At 40.7% G+C, this 20,451-nt stretch overlaps 1 protein-coding gene across 7 annotated transcripts in view; it reads left to right on the top strand.

The window, feature by feature from the left end:
- The window catches only part of zranb3 (zinc finger, RAN-binding domain containing 3), a 127,672-nt gene that overhangs the window by 23,375 nt on the left and 83,846 nt on the right, over window positions 1-20,451 (top strand). For all 7 annotated transcript variants that reach the window (XM_084920508.1, XM_084920510.1, XM_084920509.1 and 4 more), the window contains exons 6-8: window positions 4,052-4,137; window positions 6,507-6,678; window positions 12,965-13,099. In XM_084920508.1, the coding sequence (XP_084776634.1) occupies window positions 4,052-4,137; window positions 6,507-6,678; window positions 12,965-13,099 (393 nt within the window). The remainder of the gene's footprint in view (window positions 1-4,051; window positions 4,138-6,506; window positions 6,679-12,964; window positions 13,100-20,451) is intronic.

Below are 20,451 nucleotides of genomic sequence, written 5' to 3'. Positions count from 1 at the left end.
TTGAAGCTGTAGATTACAGCCATATTCCATCACTGCAGCTAAGGAAGATGAAGAAGACGTCGTGAATAGAAAATCCTTTCACCGTCTCAATGTGAAGAGACAATACAGTATCAATAACAAACACCGTGTGCCCGCTGTACTCCGATACAGCTGTGTGCTTAGGCGTTTTAAACTTCCCACAATTCTTCCAGTCATCTTCTGCAGCTTCGGGAGCAGAGTAACTCTTAGCTTTTACTGTGTTTGTGTTGCTTAAATAGTCATGATGTTGGCTTAATGAATAATTGATGAAAGTTCATGTGTTTATTAGCTAATTCTCATCATCTTCTGTAAAGATTTTACCCCTTTTTTCCTTCCTTTTTGCAATTTCAGTGCAACATTTAAGAATAATTTGTTTTAGCACACCGTACAGAACAGCCTAATTGTGAATAGCTGTTTCCTTCAGTGCACACACAGCCACACGCACCCACCCACGCACATACACAGAGGCCCCATAATTATTCGTAACCTGCGGTGTATCTTATTTAAGTTTTTTTTCCCACCCGAATGTCTGTGCTGCATATTAAAAACATTACAACTTTATTTATTAAGGTCTTTTCTTCTAAACAGGTTTCCAAAGTGCTCTGCACATTTATGTAAAAGATATGTTAAATAACAACACAGTGGAGAAACTAAGAAGAGGCACCGCCTAAGACCCGAGCTCTTTCATGGCATGCATTTTTAATTTTTCTTTGCTATTTGGGATGATTGGGACCTAAAGAATGTAAAAACAAAGAATTACCAGATTTGTTTTTAACCTAATTTTTGTTTTTGAGAAAAATGAGATCCACATATGAGGACATTTGTTTCAAATTTTGATAGAACAGTGGCAGCATAATGTCCTCGTAAGTGGATATCAGGCCCTTGTAGAGAAAAATTAAGTATTTTGGTCTAGACGTCCCAAAATGTGATGTCCACATATGTGGACGCCAGGTCCTAGGAGGTTAAAGACCCAGAAAAACATCTGTCTGTAAAATTGAAAACAAAAATCAATGATGAAGAGTATATTAAACATTCGGAGACACTATTTATACAGTTCAAATTTTTAAAAAAACAGATAATCTGCTTTGCTGGGAGTGTGTGTGTGTGTTGGTCTCTGCCTATTGGTGCAATTTAATTTCTGACATCACTATGTTTCAGCTGAGCCACACCCACCCACCTCAAACCAAACAGGAGACGGTCAGAAATTGAAACCTCTACCCAACTTTAAAAAAAACCCAAACTGCTCCATCTTCAACATAAATAATGTATTGCATCATATTAGTATTTTTTAGTTAATATTTTATTAGTAATTATCAGTTAAAGTCCCCAAATTTGTTACATTGACTTGTTATTGTTAAGACTTGCTTACTCCACATTGTATCTCTTTAAAAACATAATAATTATGTGTTTTTATGTTTTAAAAGGAAAAGAAATGTTAGTATCACGGGGGACTATTTTCAGCTGTGGATTAATACACATTTGGTGCTACAGTTTATATTTACAGCAGCAGGACGGACTCTGCAAGATTGACTCAATTACTGTGTGTGTGTGTGTGTGTGTGTGTGTGTGTTTACACTAATGAAGGAACATGTTCGCTTACTGATGCTGATATTAGATTTTGAACAACAAAAGAGCTCGATCTCTGTGGTTCAAAGAGTGACATGTCAGCATTCTCTCACACACACACACACGCACACACACACACACACACACACACTTGTTAGTAGAATCAATTCATTGCTTATTTTTCATTTGATGTGTTGAAGAAATAATATAAAATATTACCAACATTGTTTCTAATAAATTCCTATCAAAGAGGCTTCATATATAAATATTTAGCAGTTCATATATAGAAGCTTCATTATCAGTGAGCTAATAATCAACCTCCTGACTAATATATGCTAAACTATTTATGCGGGACTCTGCTTGGATCGCACTGTCATCTAACTGCCACGTTGCTTTGAGGGAAACTTAATTATTGCCTAGACCCGATCATGATAATTAACTGATGAAATTCAGGCGGATAATTAATTCCAAAACGAAGTAAAGTTAGTACTCGCAAGTAATCTCGAGAAGGTGTATCATCGAAAAAGTGTGCGCGCGCATGTGTGCTATAGACTTCGGCGTGTGTGTGCGTGACACATGCTATCCTGTCTTTGCCGTTGCCCGCCTGCAGTGGTGAGGTTAGTTTTTAGATATCATCTCTTCTTCCTTCTCCCTGCCACTAGAATCTGAAACTGAATATAACATTTTATCATCCACAGCATAAACCTGATAAGCCCTGTCCCTGCCTCTGTGCCAGTCTCCTCGCTGCCATCATTACTCACTGTGGCTCTGACATCGAGTTAGCACACAGCTCAGGGCATGCTGCACCGTTCATGATGTGCCCTCATTCCTCCCACCTATTATATCAGTGGCGTGAGGGGGGATGCAAAGCTCCCGGTGAACAAGTGCTGAATTTAGAATAAGGCTAGTCAGTGTAGCTGCTGACGATTAACTGTCATTACTTGAGAAATTGCTGCATATACTGGAAAACTGACGGGGATGGTGTGCATTCAAACAGCAGCCTTGATGTTTGCACACACACTTACACATACACATCACGTGAATATTCTGTGAGCTTTGTTGCAACCTGTGATATAAACACGCTCTTTACCTGCAGTCACATACGTCCACTGAAGACAGACAGCAGCAGCTTGTCTTTTGTCTTGCGACATCAAGCAAAGCAAAGATCTTTTGAAAATCTTTATGCCAGGAGCTGTTTAATTGGAGTAAGTCGACTGTGTCCACATCCTTAAAATTTCAAATCCGTTTCATTTTCTTCACCTTGTTAGACTGCACAGCGGTTTGACCTGGTTAATTGGTGCTGACACAAATAACCACACAGTTGCACAACGCAGCGCTGGTAAACTAGGCGAAGGACAGCAGGACCTTGGGTAAGCTACAGAGAAGATGTACTTCATGACAGTAGACTAATCATGAGCTCTGGTAAGGTCTCTGTTTAAAGCTAAAAAAAGCTCATGCTACTTTGTGCAAAAGCGAAAAGGTGGGAACTAAAACAGCCAGCAGTTTCAAGGATACATACATGCTAAATCAGGAGACTGTGTTTGCTTTACTTTTCTTTATAAGAGTTAAAAGTTAGACCCGGCAGCTGGTCACCTTGCTTAACTACTAATGTCAGTTAAATAGTACTACAGTCGAGCTTGTTAACACTAGCTAGCATTATTCTTCATAAGCTACTGGTCATTTTCATAGACTATATAAAAGAAGTGGATGCAGGATCTGCGTCTAAAAAAGTAAAGGCAGTGCAGATGTGTCCTACATTTGCATTCTTTGTAATGGCCAGCAGGGGGCAGTTCTACTGGCTCCTAAACAGTCTGAGGTTTTAGAAGTCTATGGGAAAGCTATGTTACTTTTCCCTTTGTTTATAATCTCAGTTAGCATTTTCCTAAGTAGTGTATAATCTCAATCACTAGTTTCAAGTCTTCTTTAAAACATCAGTGTTCATTTTCGTAAATTATAGTCCCATGTAGGAGAAAATAGAGCATAAAGCAAGTCGCTACTTATTAGGATGCAGTGCCCTTGGATTCTCAGTCACATCCACTCCTTCTCTTTTGACATCTGGTTTTAAAAAAAACCAACACATCAGAAGCCAAATGCTCAACTCGAGACTTCAAAAACCAATATCACAACAGTTACATCTACTTTTATAGATTCCATAGTCACATCAGTGTAGCTGTACTAAAAACCCCATTTTTATGCTTCATTTCTTTAAATAAAAAGGTAAAGATTGTTAGAAAGAAACTGTATGATAAGATAAACTATGCAAGCAATGAGAAGATCATTGATGTTATAAAGAGATTCGTTCAGAAATCAGACAGTGAGATATCACACACTCTCTTCAGTTTGTTTCAGTTCTCTATCTCTTTCCCCCATACAGACATAAACACTCTCACGGATATTTCTATGAATTAATCCATGGTTTTATTAAAAATTGTAGTTAAGGCTCCTTACCTGTCTGTGTATTTTACAGCTATTCATGCAAATTGACGCCCTTTATCCCAAGAGGTTCGGAACCTGGACTGACTATGCCAAAAAATACTGCAATGCCCATTACAGGTGACATTTTTCTAAATTTCTGCATATTTTATTGTTGTTCCTATTAACATGAACCGCAATGCTAGTTTACATTTTATATAACTGTATTTGTGTGTTATGTCAGCATTTTTGTTATTCAAATGCACTTTGTTTATATTGTCCAGAGTATTACCCAAGAACATGATATTAATAGTACCTAGAGCTAGGAGAGTGTTAGCTTAGCCAAGCATAAAGATAGGAAGCTAGAGTAAATAGATAGCCTGACACTGGAACAGTTAAAAGTACAAACACTGAAGCACAAAAACAATATGTGAAAAGTGTGTGTGTGTGTGTGTGTGTGTGTGAGAGAGAAAATAGCTACCTACCTATTGTTTTGGTTTTTTTTGTTCGTTTGTTTTTTTATGCTAGGCTAAGCTAAAAGTGTTCCGGCTCTTAGCTTTCTCTTCACAGCATATACTCCACAACAATTTTAATATTGAAATTGGGAAGCATTATTGTCGTATTGATTTGCCTGTTTTAACCTAGTATTACTCTGCATGGTATCACACACATTTCTATGCCTCGACAGCTAGGGATAGAAGCGTTAGCGACGCTGAAAGCTATATTTATGTTCAATTTAAGTAGAACTGCCACATCTTCCATACCACACAGTGAAAATGAGACACACAGGTGTTGGGTTAGCATATCTCTAACCTTTTGTAGAATTGAGGTTGTGTGGTGTATCTGAAAACATATGTACAACAGAAAAATTAAAACATATTCAGGTACAGGGTTTTGGGTCTTGATCTCTCTGCAGCTCCTTAAAAGGATATTTCAAATTTGACGTTTACTCAGACAGGATGAGCTGATCAGGTTTTGGAGATGGGTGGTCATAAAAGTCTCTGTGACCTTTTTAACCATTTTTGTGACCTGCCAGGAAATTTCACACGCATAGCATAGTGAAGTAGTGCTATTTAAACCACGTGCACAGTGAATTTGTAATATTCAGGGCTACCATTTCTTTGGCCATTATTCAACACTATTATTCAGGAACAGAAGGGACGATTGTGAGCACGTTTTATGTTGGGTCAGAAACCAGAAACTGAATTTGTGGCACTAATCTTTAAAAAATCTTTAATTAAATTCCTTAAATCAAAGTCTTTGCTTTATTTAGTTTGGACAGGCGTAGAAATGAAGTGCAACCTGATTGATGGTGGAGGCATACAACTCATTTAAGGTGGTAACTGTACATTGATGAAAATTGATTGACACAAATCAGATGTTATTGAATCCGTACCTTTTGAACCTATCTTACTGTGCCTGCATTTAAGTCCACTATCACCAGATTGAAGTGTAGTCATTCACTGTTTATCTGCAGTTCTGTGGAATTAGCACAGTTTCAGTCCTTCTCACCTACCATTTAATTGTGTCTGCTGGGATAAGCCGGCCTATACCTGAGCTTGGATTGGTGGTGCTGCTGAGTTGATGGTTTGTTGTCAAAGCCAGACTGCAACTGAAGCCAAGCGCTAAATGCCAACTGGCTGCCAGTTTACAGTGATGATTGGTTACATGTGTGAACAAACACATCAAATGCATTGTTTTGGATGTCCATCAAAGTCAGCAGCTTGGTCAGGGAATGGCTTGGCGCCATTAAAGATAATGCTTTGTGTCTAAGAGCGCTTGGTGTGGCTGGGGAATGCCTTTCTAAGTCACACGTATGCACTCTCTCACACACACTCAGAGGAGTGCAAGGCGGTGTCATCTGAGTGCAATCTTCCCTTCTTGTTTCTTTCATAAAGTTGAGGTTGCTGTGGGAAACGGCAGCAGCAGAGGTGAAAGGAAAAACAGCACTGCAGCTGGAGAGATGCTGGTTCAAATCTGCACACAAGGGGGAAACATTATTTTAGAAAGAATGAGTTAGTTTCCCATCCTACACCAATTACAGCTTTAAACAGAGAAGTGTGAAACAGCCAATTTTGGCAGTGCCTTGTTAAGTTTGTCCACACTTCCAGCCAATATGGCAGATAACCAGCCTTTGTGTGGGGGGCCAGTTCTATTCTAAAAGTCCATTTGGCTGATGAATTGTGAAAGTTGCCCGTGAGTTTTGGAATAAACCTGCTGCTGTGGCCATTAGGCAAAATAGTTTCCTGCTTTGCAAAGTGCCCTTAAGCAAAAAGACAAAAAAAAAAAAGATTCCCAACTGCTCCAACAGAGCTGCTTAACAGTAAACGATGGAAGGCTGTTCTAGTGCTGGGCAGCTCCCAGGTGGGAATGTTTAAATGTTTAACTATTCCTTCAAGGCACTGCTGCAAGTAAATAAGTGTGGTTTCTTGGGAAGTGCATCTCAGTTAGAGGTGTGTGTATAAAAAAGTTAGCAGGCACAACTTCATCACTTATTTATTCTCTCGCAGGTATTTTGGGCCTCACAGGCAGTGGGACTGTCGCGGGGCGTCCAACTTGGAGGAGCTGCACCAGCGGCTGAGTCAGATCATGATCCGTCGTCTCAAAGCTGATGTGCTCAGTCAGCTGCCCCCCAAAATCCGCCAACGTATCCCCTTTGACCTGCCCAAGGAAGCTGCAAAGGTAGACGTGGGTGACGCACGTCACATGTGAAGACAAGTAATATGTATTTGTGTAGTTTCTGTAGCATATTTGGACTACAGATGAATCATGAACTGGTTGTTTGGTCAGCTGATAATAATCTGTGCATTCTATTTTGTAGGATAAAAGAAAAAAAAGTGCCTGTTAAGTTGGACAGTTTTCAGATTTTTTTAAAAGTTGAGTTATTATTTATTTTAAATGTTCTGATTTAATTGATCTATTGTGACAACTTCTCAAAATTCTCAACACCTCTCTGAGTCATTGGAACGCTCAGTGCAAGTCTTGACATCTCCCGTCTGACTCGTGGACCTCGTTGCTTTTGAAGGACGTTTTTTAGAATATAAATTTATGTCAAACATTATGTCTTTGTTTCTGTAACCACGCGGCAACACGTCGCTGGCAGCTCCATTCACGTTATCTAATTCTTTCAGCTACTGACAAAGCTAAATCAGTCCTGTTTTCAGAGCTCTGCGGTGTCAAGGTCTGCTTGTATCCTTTTGTATAAAACTCGCCCACAATCGGCAGAGCAGAAGCGAGTTTGGCGAATCCAACTCGAAGAGGGTCATGTGAGAAAACCTCTGAAAAAAGTGTGACAGATTTCTGATGAATAAAAACAAATATTTTCACATATGTTTATTATAGCAAACGGAATATTTGCAAGTTTATGGTTTTACAAAACCAGCATGTAGATGAGGTCACTTTGTGCAATTTCCTGATATTTTATAGACAAACAATGAACAGATTAACTGAGGAACTGTGCTTAATTATTAGTTAATCAGTCTCCTTTGGCCTCACTGTGAGGAGCTGTACTGCTGCACTTGGTTCAGTCACCTGGTTATTTCTTTCTCAGAGAAAAATGCCTTATACTCCTTTAAGATTAAATAACTCTGTTAGTCTAAGCTTAGCAGTGAGGTCTCTGTGTGCTTGCTATTTTTCCTCCATCATATAGAAGATACCAGGGTATTTGTAGAGTAAATGTCATGTTTTGTGTGTAGGTGTTTGGATCTGTTTTAGCTTCCCCAAAGTTGTAGTTGCGGTTTCTGCCTCCCACGCCGCACTGGATCCATGTGAATGTACATGTGAATGCCAATATGGCTTTGGCCCGGCTTGTGCGCAAGTTATTGTGTCTCCTCTGCTCTATGCATAGGTCACTGAGGTCAAGGATTACCAGTAGTTAGTTTCCAACTGGAAGCACCCACAGCAGCACACACTCAGAAACATCCACTCAGAAACATCCACTGAGAGGCTTTTGTTACATTTTCTATCATTCAGTTTGTTTTCAGAAAAGCTGGAAGGCTGTATAAAATGAAAGTATAATCACCTGATTTGAAATCCATCTAAAATCTGTATTTATTTGGAAATAACACAAAAACAACATATCAGATGTTGAAGCTTCTTCGTCTTCTTCTCTTGCCTTCTCCCTTTAGGGCTTGCCAAAGCAGATCGTCTGCCTCCATATCATCCTATCCCTGCTATTGTCCTCTGTTAACCAAACCCTCTGCATACGCCCCTTCACTGCATCCACTCTGAGGTCTTCCTCTGTTCCTCCTGCCTGGTCCAAAATGCTCATACTGAGCTGTCCCTCTGATGCACTCCAAAACCTAACATCTTCAACTCTGCCACTTCCAGCTCAGCCATTGCATTACATCACTACCAACTTCACACTTCCATTTTAGATACTCAACAAAACCTAAACCCAAGTAAATGACATCATCATGATGTTTATCAACTTCCTCTGTTAGGCCAGGCTTTCTGCTTCAGCGTGCGTGTATGTCGGTTATTCATGCAGTGAGCACCACCTACTCCCGTCAGAGTCAGAGACTTTATATTAAGATGCACAAGAGCTGCAGAACGTTTTTGTTTTGTCAATTAATGTTCATCGTGCATCATCAGTAAAATAAATATGTTACATTATTGCTCAATGTGCTCTCTGTGCTGCTGTTTATTTCTAACATCACATCAGCACATTAGAAACTTTCTAAAGCGAGACACATTTCAACTTTAAATATTACTCAGTGTTTCAAGTGTGACTCTGCCCCATAACCTAACGAACGAGACTTGTTGCCAGATCAAAGTGAAATAAAGTGTTTGATTGGAAATTTTTGGCAATAAATAGCCTCAAGATCAGAACGATCCATTTTCTAATCTGACCTCTATTAGCTGCAGTTTGAGCAGCGTAGAGGAGACTTAGCAGGATGAGGATCAAACATTAAAAACATTTCTGCATGACCAACTGGATCCATACAAATTCCAGTGAAAATGTGACACACAGTTTGCACTGCTTCAACTTTACAGCTGGGATTCATTTGGTTTTATCAGTACAACATGGCTCATTAGGTTCCTTGTATAAAATGTATTCCTGCAGCAGATAATATATATAGCACTTAGAGCTTACTGTAAATAAAAAAGTCTGTGAAAGTGTGTTGTTTCCAGATGATTTAAGTCAAAGCTCTGAACATAACCTGCTACGGACAGTTCTGTGTTCAGAATAAGTTTTGAGAAATTACTGAGAACTTGATTTGCAGCTTAACATAGCGTGCTAACCCATCAATCGTGTTCTATAGTACAGTATACGCCTTTGGTTAAAGAAGAGAGAAGCCATGTGATCCTCCTTGATGATGTCAGATACACTTTCATATGACCATCACTATTAAACACTAAATGATATATACTGAGCAGGGATAAGATTATGACCACTGACAGGTGAAATGAATAACTGATAATCTCTTCATCATGGCACCTGTTCGTGGGTGGGACATATTAGGGAGTGTTAGAAGCAGGAAAGATGGGCAACCGTAAGGATTTGGGCCAGTTTGACATGGAGCCAGACTGTGATGGGTAGATGGCTAGTTCTCAAAAACTGCAGCTTTTGTGGGGTGTTGCCAGTCTGCAGTGGTCAGTATCTATCAAAAGTGAAGGAACGGTGATGAACCAGTGACAGGGTCATGGGGCCTAGGCTCATTGATGCCTGTGTGGTTGGATCCATCAGAAAAATGTAACGCTGGTTCTGATAGAAAAGTGTGAGAATACACAGAGCATCACAGTTTGTTGCATGTGTGGCTGCATAACCCCTTAACCCTTTGTTAAAACCAAAACCCCCAACGATGTTCATATGAGCATCAGAACTACACCATGGACCAATGGAAGGTCTGATGAATCACACTATCTTTTACATCACTTGGGTGCTCGGGTGCTTCGCTTGCCTGGTGAACACCCGGAAGCAGAATGCACGATGGGAATAAGCTACCCAAAGAAACCTTGGGTCCTGCCATTCACATGGATGTTACTTTGACACGTAGCACCCACCTAAGCATTATTTCAGACCACGTACACCCTTTCGTGGAAACAGTGCTCCTTGGTGGCTGAGGCCTCTTTCAGCAGGATAATGGGCCCTGTCACAGAGCAAAAGTGGTTCATGAATGGTTATAGGAACGCAACAACGAGTTTGAGGGATGTACTTCACCTCCAAATTCTCTGATCTCAATCCAATCGAGAATCTGTGGGATATGCTGGACAAACAAGTCCGATCCTTGAAGGTCCGACCTTGCAACTTACCGGACTTAAAAGATCTGTTTGCTAACATTTTGGTGCAGATTCCACAGCTCACCTTCAGGGGTCTATTGAAGTCCAAGCATCGATGGGGCCAGGCCAACACACTATTAAACGCTTCATAATGTAATGCCTGATTGTGTGTGTGTGTGTGTGTGTGTGTGTGTGTATATGTGTATATACACAATTGGCTAATATATATTGGCTAGTCAGACCTGTACCACCTTCAAGGTGGAAACATTTGACACATCTTGAGATGAAAAACAACTGAAACCGTGTATTAAACACTAACAAGAAAACATATTTTCTTCTTCTTCAAAAAGAAATCTAATTTTTTTTAACATTTGTTATAAAATATCTGCATTATTTTTATTTATATATAAGCTTCAAATGTTTTGGAAGTCATTGCATTCTGTTTTTATGGGCACATATTGCAGATACAGCGTCCCAACTTTTTTGGAAACAGTCTCGTATTAGCAGGAGTGGAAAATGCTGCAGGAGCTTTTTCTGTGCTAATTACTCACTGAGCCATCGCAGGAATGACACAACAATGAGTTTCTTAAAAAGTGATGATCTAGGATTTTTACCCCTACTCTCCCTAAATGTTAGGGGACAGTAATTGGGGGCTAAATATGGTTGGTGGGTGTTTTTTGTTTTTTTACATAGAGCCACCAATTAAGCCACATGTTGTAAAGATTCATGTCATGTGTTGGAGTTACTCTCTCTCATCTGCATTGGGCTGAAACAAGATGCGTAATATCCTCAGAGAAAACGACCTCGGAGATCATTTTTCTTTGGTGGGAAAACAAAAGAGCACGAGTTGTTCTGCTTTGCAGTTTTTGCCTTTATTTTTGTTCGTGAGACAAATCTGCAAGTTTTGTTTTTTTTTTTAACACATTTCTGCTAAGAAGAATAGACAGGCGTTTCATCCTCACAGCTAAATGGACTGGTTTTAGAGATGAGAAAAGGAAGTGTGAAACGGCCAGTCACCCGAATCCACATCCATTTTGCCTCCCACAGGCAGGAAAATGTGAACAATATAAAACATAAAAGACCGAGTGGACATTATTTTCCCTCTAAACAAACTGTCTTTTTGAAGCCTCATTTTGCTAACTGACAATATATACTGTACTGTATCTGTATACCAGGAGCACTCACCAGTTCATTCCTCCTATCTCATTTTACTCCCTAATGATGGCTTTTATCTTCCACAGCCAGACACTTTTTATGCCCCACCTGCCCTTTACATTTTCAGCCTTGGCCTTTAGTCAGTGTTAGTCTGGTGAATATCATCGAGGGTGGAGTGCTTAGCCACTCAGGGTTTTTTTTTTCCTCTAGCACATTATAAAGAAATGCCTGAATGTACAGTTTTTAATTAGGAAAAAGCACGGCTCCAACTGTGTTTATGCAGGTGCTTCTGAGTGAAACATCTGAGGGCGAAAAACATGAAGGAAGCGCAGCTTTGTGCTCCAGCAATACGATACTATTTATTCATTCAGCCGTCCTTGACTTTGACGAGGTTTCGAAGCCACTGAAATGCTAATTTTTTCACTAAATGGTGCAAAGCTTTCATGTAAGGAGTCCAGAAAACACAGTGCGGGAAATGCAGTCGTGAAACTTGCTTCCCGAAGAAGCCTGTGCGTGCATTAGTAGGGTTTCTCTCCAGTTCTCACACCTCCCCCCCCCCCTCCCCTCTTTGACCCACCTCACCATTATGTGTATGTATGTGCTTAATCAGGCGCAGCCCACCTCCACCTTCCATCGCTCTGCCATATGGTTCACAGTTTTGCATCATTTGATATGCAGCGCTTTAAGAAAGTGTTTGTTGCTGCTGAATTTTTTTACACATTCACTGCTGTCAGACGTTGCAGCTTGAATTAAGACAGCGAGGTGATGAACAAGAGGCCCAAAATAAGCTCTAATCACAAAGCAATTCAAAGTTAGCAGTTTGGAGGTTCAAAAAGCCAAGGAGCTTGACATCTTGACACCGAATTTCCCAGAGGAACCCACCCGAGGGATTAATAAAGTTTTATCTTATCTTATCTTATCTATTTCCACGCCGAATTTATTGCAGAAGGATTGACTCAAACTTTCCCCGTGCTACTTTTCATGCCCAATTTCTATATAATTATCTTGTCTTGTACTAGAAAGTCTTAAAGAAAAACATGCTGTTCCTGAGTGGTGTTTTTATGATAAACAAGGCTAACCTACATGTCGGAAACAAATGCAGAGCTTCTCTGTGTGTCTTGTTTATGAGTGGGGAGGCAGCATATGCTGCTCTTCGCTGGCAGCCTTTCCCACTGTGATCCTCTCCCACTCTCCTCTCCCGCCTTAAATACTTCTCACCAATCACCTTGAGAGTACGCGAGGCGTCTTTGATTTATTGTACCGGCCGGGCTGCTTCTCCATCTTCGACCCCGACTTGTCACAAGGCAGCTATAATTGGGAGATGCTCGTGACCCACCTAACACAGCAGCCCAGTCGGAGGGGGTGGCATCCTTGGGAATTCTCCATCTCTCTCGCTCTCTATCGCTGGCGTTTTTTTCTTTTCTCCCTCTTTCTTTCTTTTTCTTCCAGGAAAAGTAGGACACCCAGCAGCACTATTAATTGTTTTGCCCTTTATATCTCAAAAACAGTAGAGAGAACAAGAGCGAGAAAAGGGTGGGTGAAGAAGTAAAGGACGCAGCCTCAATGTCTTTGCCCTCTTCTTGCTTTGCAGGAGGCCTCGGCTAGCTTCGCCGAGTGGGAGAGGCTGATGAAGAGCCTGGGGTCGGGGGCTGCTACGACGGACACCCCCTTCACTGAAGTCATGGGCCTGGTCACGCAGATGTACAAGCAAACAGCCATTGCCAAGGTAAAGGAAGACCAGCTGCTGTTATATCTTACATACAGGAATACCTTTGAAAGATAAAGCAGGGGATTTTTCTATTGTGTGGGGTATTCAAAGCCCCATAGGGCCACATTGTTGTCCAAATGATCAATGAGCAACACTGTTGCTCTGGTGGCATGTTACTTCATTACCATGAACACAGATACTGTAGTTTATCAATCCCACACACACCATCCATTCTCACAAATGCACCACAGTCCGAAAATAGTCCCCATCAGAGACGCTATAACCTGTTGTTTGACTAATGGATTTTAAATATTACCTCTCCAGCTGGTTTTGTTAATTAGTTAGCATTTTTAATCCATAAAACTGTTGCACCAATCGTGGCCTTGCATACACACAGAATAAGTTATGAGTGAGATCATCCAACTGGATGACGGATATCCAGCAGTTCTGCATATGTGTTGTTCTGTGGTGTTACTATGAAGAAAAGAGCTTTCTGAATATTAGCATTATAGGTATTGGCTCAGAGCAGGCCGAAAACTAATTTTCCCGCAGTGTAATATTATTCAAGGTTTTTTCAAAAGTCCTAAAATTACATTTTAATTAAAAAATAAAGTCTTGAAAAGTATTTCATTTTTTTAGGTGTTTTAAGACTAGTAGTTAAAATCAAAGCCAATGAGATTTCATTATGCAAATCATTTTTTAAAACTTTTGCTGTTTTTAATGTTATTTGTTTGAAGTCCTTCTACACATTTATTTACAGACTAGGGATCACAAGCCTAACAGAGCAGGGGTAGGCAACTGCAGGCCTCGAGTGGCAGTGTCCTGCAGGTTTTAGATGTCACCCTGGGACAACACACCTGAATCAGATGATTAGTTCATTACCAGGCCTCTGGAGAACTTCAAGACATGTTGAGGAGGTCATTTAGCCACTGAAATCAGCTGTGTTGGATCAAGGACACATCTAAAGGCTGCAGGACCTTAAGGCCTGGAGTTCCCCACCCCTGATCTAGGACATTGGTTTGTCGTCACTACCAGTAAGAAGAGTAATGCAGGCTGTACCAAGAAAACAGCGAATATCAGATATTATATCAGCTTGTTTATGATTTATGACTTAATTAATTCGCATGATAAGGTGGGGCCAGGTTTCACAATGAACTCACCCGAAACCCTGGCTGATTGGGACCCACACCCATTTTCACACCTTGGCTCAGGCGATTAGAGGATCAGCAGGGGGTCCTTTTGTCCCTCTGTGGGGGGACACTCCCACTAGGTTTAAATCTGGAACTCTCCACCATTTGACCTTAGAACTGAAGAAGCTTCTCGGAAGAGAGGTGAAACGTCTTCAAGCAACTTAAAGAAGTCCAGACGCTTTTCTTTGCAATCTCCTTTGACTTCCTGTTAAAAGGGTGTTTTTTCCTTCCCACTGTTGCCATGTGTTTGCTCATAGGGCAGGCTTGGCTAACTTCAGGCCTGGAGGTCCGGTGTCCTGCAGGTTTTAGATCTCACCCTGGGTTTACACACCTGAATCAAATGATTAGTTCATTACCAGGCCTGTGGAGAACTTCAAGACATGTTGAGGAGGTCATTTAGCCATTTAAATAAGCTATGTTGGATCAAGGACACATCTAAAACCTGCAGGACACCGGCCCTTGAGGCCTGGGTTTGGACACCCCTGTGATAGGGGGTCATGTTATTGCTTCTTCTGTATTATTGTAGGGTTTTTACTGACTGTTGTTTGGTGCAGGATGAATTGAAATTGTTGATACAACAGATCTGCTACACTCAGGCCTGAGTGTAGCTTGTGAAATCAAAGTCTGTAGTTAATTCATGATTTAACAAAGGGAGGATTGCTTTTTTTCCACCTAATAAATGCATTTATTCTGGCCATCTTTGTCTAATATTACAATTTGTTTCATAATCTAAAAATTCACGTGTGAAAAATGTGGAAAAACCTAAGAAAGCAGGAAGGGGGGAAATACTTAATGCACTCAGTCTTCTGTTGGTGCAAGTCTACTTCCAGCGTTTACTGTTGTGACCACTAGCCCTGCTGTAGTGGCTACAGGCTGTACAAATGTAAACTTTTCAGCACCCCTGAAAACACAACCTTGGTTTCAATATGACCACTAAGCATTCATACATTTATTTAACACTGTGGTTCGAGTTTCAGAACATAGAAGGGAAGCACACTGAATGTGATTTGAGAAAAACAGGAAAATCTGTTTAAATCAGTATCAAGAAAATGTGGTTAAATCGATCATTCTTGTTCTTGTCTGAAAGAGCTGAAAGAGCTGACAGTTTAGGAAAAGTTTAAAGTCCGCTTTGACATTTAGAAAAGAGAACATTAATACTACTAATATGTCTGTCTATTCTGTATGATGCTAGACCTGGAAATAGTATCTACTGGGAGTTCATCACTGAGGTTTCATTTTTCATTTGAACAGTAATGAACAGAGACTAACAGAAAACACTAAAATAATGTAAAGTATTTGAAATTACTATCATTTTAAATATTTTACATTGTTACTGATTTCTACTGCTAGAAAAACTAGCCTCAGCTGATGCTGAATTCTTTGAATAATCACGATACCAGTTTATAGGAAGTAGAACAAGACACTTTATTCCTATTGGCTGTCCCAAGCCCAGGTACATGGGAAGGTTTGTGTCAGAAATAATCTTGAAGGAAGAGTATGTGAAGAACAGGATTATGAGTTTGAAGTTGTTACATTACACGTGCCCCACAGGTTGGATGTCAGAAGAGAAATTGGAATTGTGGAGTAGGTCGGATGAAGTGGTAGAGAGTGGTCGCAGGTGGAGAGAGTGGTGATCGTAGTGGGCTTCAGTGGACATGGAGGTGAAGGGAACAGAGGTGAGATGTTTGGTAGATTTGGTGTTAAGGAGAGAAATGCAGAAAGCCAGATGTCGTGGATTTTGTGAGAGGGTCGAAGGTAATGTATAAGAGTGGAGGAAGGTGCACACAGGTGGACTACATCTTATGCAGAAGGTGCGAATTTAAAGAGATAGGAGACTGCAAGGTTGTGGCAGGTGGGAATATAGATGGGCATCATTAGATAATAGTCTGTAAGAAAGTATTCATAACCGCAAATCCCTATTTATATCTATCTATACTCTACTTCATAACCAAGTGGGATTTCATCTGTGATTTGGCTCTGAGCCCCTTCTTGTTTGCAGTGGTGGTGGACAGGGTGACAGTCGCTGTTTCTTGTCCTGCCTCCCTCCTCTCACCCCCAACAGGTTGTGGCAGGTGGCTGGCCCTCCCTGAGCCTGGTTCTACCAGAGATACTTCCTGTTTAAAAGGGAGTTTTTCCTTCCCACTTTTGCCAACTACTTGCTCATCTGATTGTTGGGGTTTTCTCTGTATTATTGCTGGGTCTTTATCTTATAATATAAAGCGCCTTGAGGTGACTTGATGCTATATAAATGACTAATTTAATTAAATTAAACTGAATGAGATTGAATTGAAATCAATAACTGTTTCGATTGTTTTCCCTAGTGTAGAGTTGTCTACCTTCCCCTTATCTTTAAGGTGACTTTCCTCTGCCACACCTCATAAAAATAAGTTATGTGCAGCTGGTGGGTGGGGCTTCTGTCCTGACAATGGCCATGGTGGTGTATCTGTTCTCATTGACATCATACAGATGTAAGAGTAGGAAAAAACTGCAAAACAGGGTATTTCTTGAACACAAGCTTGCTTCATAATTTGATACTTAGTATTTACCATTGTAACAATATTTGGCTATAACTGAAAATAGGAAAATACATTGTTGTTCACATTAACCTTCAAATATCTCACAAGCAACAAACCCACAGTCATACATTATATCACCCAAATAGCTTAAAAATTAGCTCGATGATGTTGTTTTTTTATTAATTTTCCTATTTCAGGAAATGGTGAATTGATGGCACAGCATCATTCTCAGAGCGCTTGGCCAACCACTCAGTGAGATCTCATGGGAAAATCATTGCCATGGTAACAGAACCTAATGGTTGCCAGTGAAAGCACTTAGACAAAGTAGGGAGTTATAACTGAGGTATTATTTTGTTGCGTCCAGCCTGGCATGATTACCCCTTATATCAAAGTTACACACCGCACTAAAATAGCATCTCTGTGATGTTGTTGCTATGGAAACTCGGTCGGCTCTCTGAAGTGACTTCTTTTTTTCTTTTTAATGAGAGCAATATGGGAAGGTGGCATTTAGTCTAAGGAAGGCCGGCGGGGGAGGGGGGTCAGAGCAACTAGTGTTGAGAATCTAACATTTCCTGTTCGTCAGTGGAAGCATTTTTACACTAATATAGCTTTCAACCTCTGTTCCGCTTCTAGCCTCTTACCAAGAGAACAGGCAGTTCCCTAGTCTCTTATATTTGTAGCTGAGCAAACAGTTCCACCAGATATAGTATCCCTCTCCAATCATCTGCCATGTTCGAGGGCTGGCATTCCTCTCAATTAGCCCAGCGCCCTCAGCCATGAGGAGTGTGGCCCCGAGGTTAACGAAGAGCGGAGATAACCACTGAACGCAATCATCGACACGCTACCCGCTCAGCCTGCCTCCAAGCTTGGATCTCTTTTGCGCTTGGTGTTGTTTGCTGATTGGATTTCTGCTCAGTTTAGCCTAACACTGGACCTCCTTTCATTACAAAGCCCCCACCCACACCGACCTGCTCTTCCACCTCAAAGCCGATACTGCCGGCCTAGTCTCATTTCCTCTGCTACTGGTTCACACTTTCTCTACTTCCGAGAAAGAGAGAAAAAAAAAGAGAAAGCTTGCTTTATTCTTTTTTTGGATCATCTAGAGGGGTGGAACGGTATGATAGATTCACACATCTATGTCACTCTGACAAGCATCACGGCCCCTGCCTGCCAGTCCGCCTGGCGACGAAGCTGCCAAACGCCTTTGGGGTATTTTTGTTGCTTTACCCGCCAAGCATCTGCTCCCAATTACCCAGAGAGGACAGCTCTGATGCTGGACTTTAAAGCAAGCTAACGGGCCGCTTCAGACAGCCGAGAAGTTTGTGCACTAATTAAACTCAGCGGAAGGAAGACGGCGAAGCCGAGCCGTCAGTAATGAGGACCCCCCAGATCAGAACAGGGTCGGGCAGGCCTGGCGGAGAGATTCATTATCAGGCGCATCGGCTAATTATCAGCAAGGCGAAGCAGAGGTTCTCCCACCAGAGCATCAGGTGTGTGATGGCTGCAGAGGTTGTCAGCTTGCAGGAGGTGCTGAGATTATAGGGTGGGCTTCACACCACAGAGAAAGGGCCTGTCTCCAAAAACCGTCTAGTAAGGGCTCTGTTTGACTCAACTCAAACCTCAGAATTTCTCACTAGTTGGTGCTATTCTTGGCTGCTTTATGGCCCGGGGCTCTGAAATGAGCCGAGTGCGGATGCTCAATGACACGCTCGTACAGCTCTTACAGAAGGTAGCGGGGAGCAGGCCACAGTCATCACAGTGTGATCGCTGGGCACCAGCGCACGGTGAAATGATAGATACAGATACCTGCAGGCTACAGTTACCTCACTGTGCCGCTTCCTTTTTAGGTTGTTAGACTCACACCGTCAATCAAGGTCAGAGGCTTTAGCAGAAAACAAACAAAAGTGCATTAAACTTGGACTGTGATGTTTTTAGGGGGAGTTAAGCATTGTTACCATTTGACTTCATAAATCAGAAGCATGAAGGAGGGAAAAAAAATGGGAAAAAAAATGTGGTTATGCAAAAAGTAAAATGAGCAAAAACTTTTATATCCTGCATTAATTCCAGGCTTCAGCTGTCACTTTTGACAGGTAATAATTCTTTTTAGGAGTGTTTGCAAGTCCTGAATGTGTTCACCAGTGTTGGTCAAGTTACTTGAAAAAAGTAATCAGTAACTAATTACTGATTACTTACCCAAAAAAGTAATCCCGTTACTTTACTGATTACTTATTTTCAAAAGTAATTAATTACTTAGTTACTTAGTTACTTTTTAAAAACACGATTTACAACCTGAATAGGTAATAAAGCGATAGATCTGTCAGGCCAATTCTACTTTTTCTGCATAATCCATCACAAAATGTAATAAAATGGAAAAGTCCCTTTTTAAAACTTGTTTTATTAGTTTTAATCTTTTAACTTTATGCATCAAGCAAAAATTTAATTATATGCAACATTCTCTGACTTGAATAAATGAGTTTAACATTTAAACCTATTTTCTGCACATTCCAGCACATAAAATATTTTTTTGTGTGTGTTTACACTCACTCTTTCAAATAGATGCAAGTAAAACACAGCAGAAAATAAATAAAGTCAAAGACTAGTGGTCCTGTTGCTCTATTTTCACCTGTAAAGCAGGAGCAGGGTAGGCGGAGGTTTACCCTGGTGCAGGTGTGCCGCAGTGGTCAGTGGAAGAATCCGCGAGTTTCTCTGTGAATTTCCCATTACATCATAGCGCACTCGGTGCTTGCTTGGAAGCTTAGGGGTTTTTTTCGCTGTAAAAAGAAGTTTTCTTCCCACGCACAACGGACACTAATGTTTTTGTCACTTTTTATGGAATCAAACTCAAAATAAGGTCAGTACTTCCACGCTTTAAACGCTGCACGCTCATACTCTCTCCCGCACTCGATATATTATCCATTGTTGATCTGCACACAGCTGTTGTCACGAACGTCGCACTCGCTTACGTCACTGTCATGAGACATTCTTGCAAAAAAATCACGGTTTTAGTAACGCAGTAACGCAGCGTTCCTACGGGAAAGTAACGGTAATCTAATTACCGTTTTTGCAATAGTAATCCCTTACTTTACTCGTTACTTGAAAAAAGTAATCGGATTACAGTAACGCGTTACAAGTAACGCGTTACTGCCCATCTCTGGTGCTCACATATAAGATCTCCTAAAATATCAGCCCAGTCAAATACGTGATGATAGTTACATTATTAGGAAATAATAATGCAATGATAATAAAGTGCTATGGCCTCAATAAAGCTGGCGATAAAAGTTCAAACTGTCAGTTTATAAACCCGTTAGTAGGGCTGCCACAAACGATTATTTTGATAGTCGACTAGTCACCAATTATTTTTGCGATTAGTCGACTAATCAGATCATGCATCCATTGGACGTAAAACTTATTGCACCAGCATGCATCTGCTCTTATATAACTATCATTAGCTTACAGCTTTAAGTGTTTAAGGTATGTGCTAACTAAAAATAAAGACAAGATGATAGTTTATTAAATTTTAATGAAATTTGCAGATTGTTTCGGTGAAGTTTAATAAACTCAGCCGTCTGCTCCTTGCTATCTAAAATATAACAGGACACCGGAGTATATTCTCCAGCATCTCACACTTCTGATAATCAGTTGTCTGCTTGACGTTTATTAGCTG

The sequence above is a fragment of the Perissodus microlepis genome, chromosome 23 (assembly GCF_051167445.1).
Source record: "Perissodus microlepis isolate ML-2025 ecotype Zambia chromosome 23, ASM5116744v1, whole genome shotgun sequence".
Classification (NCBI taxonomy): Eukaryota; Metazoa; Chordata; class Actinopteri; order Cichliformes; family Cichlidae; genus Perissodus; species Perissodus microlepis.
This window is presented reverse-complemented; position numbering and strand designations above follow the sequence as displayed.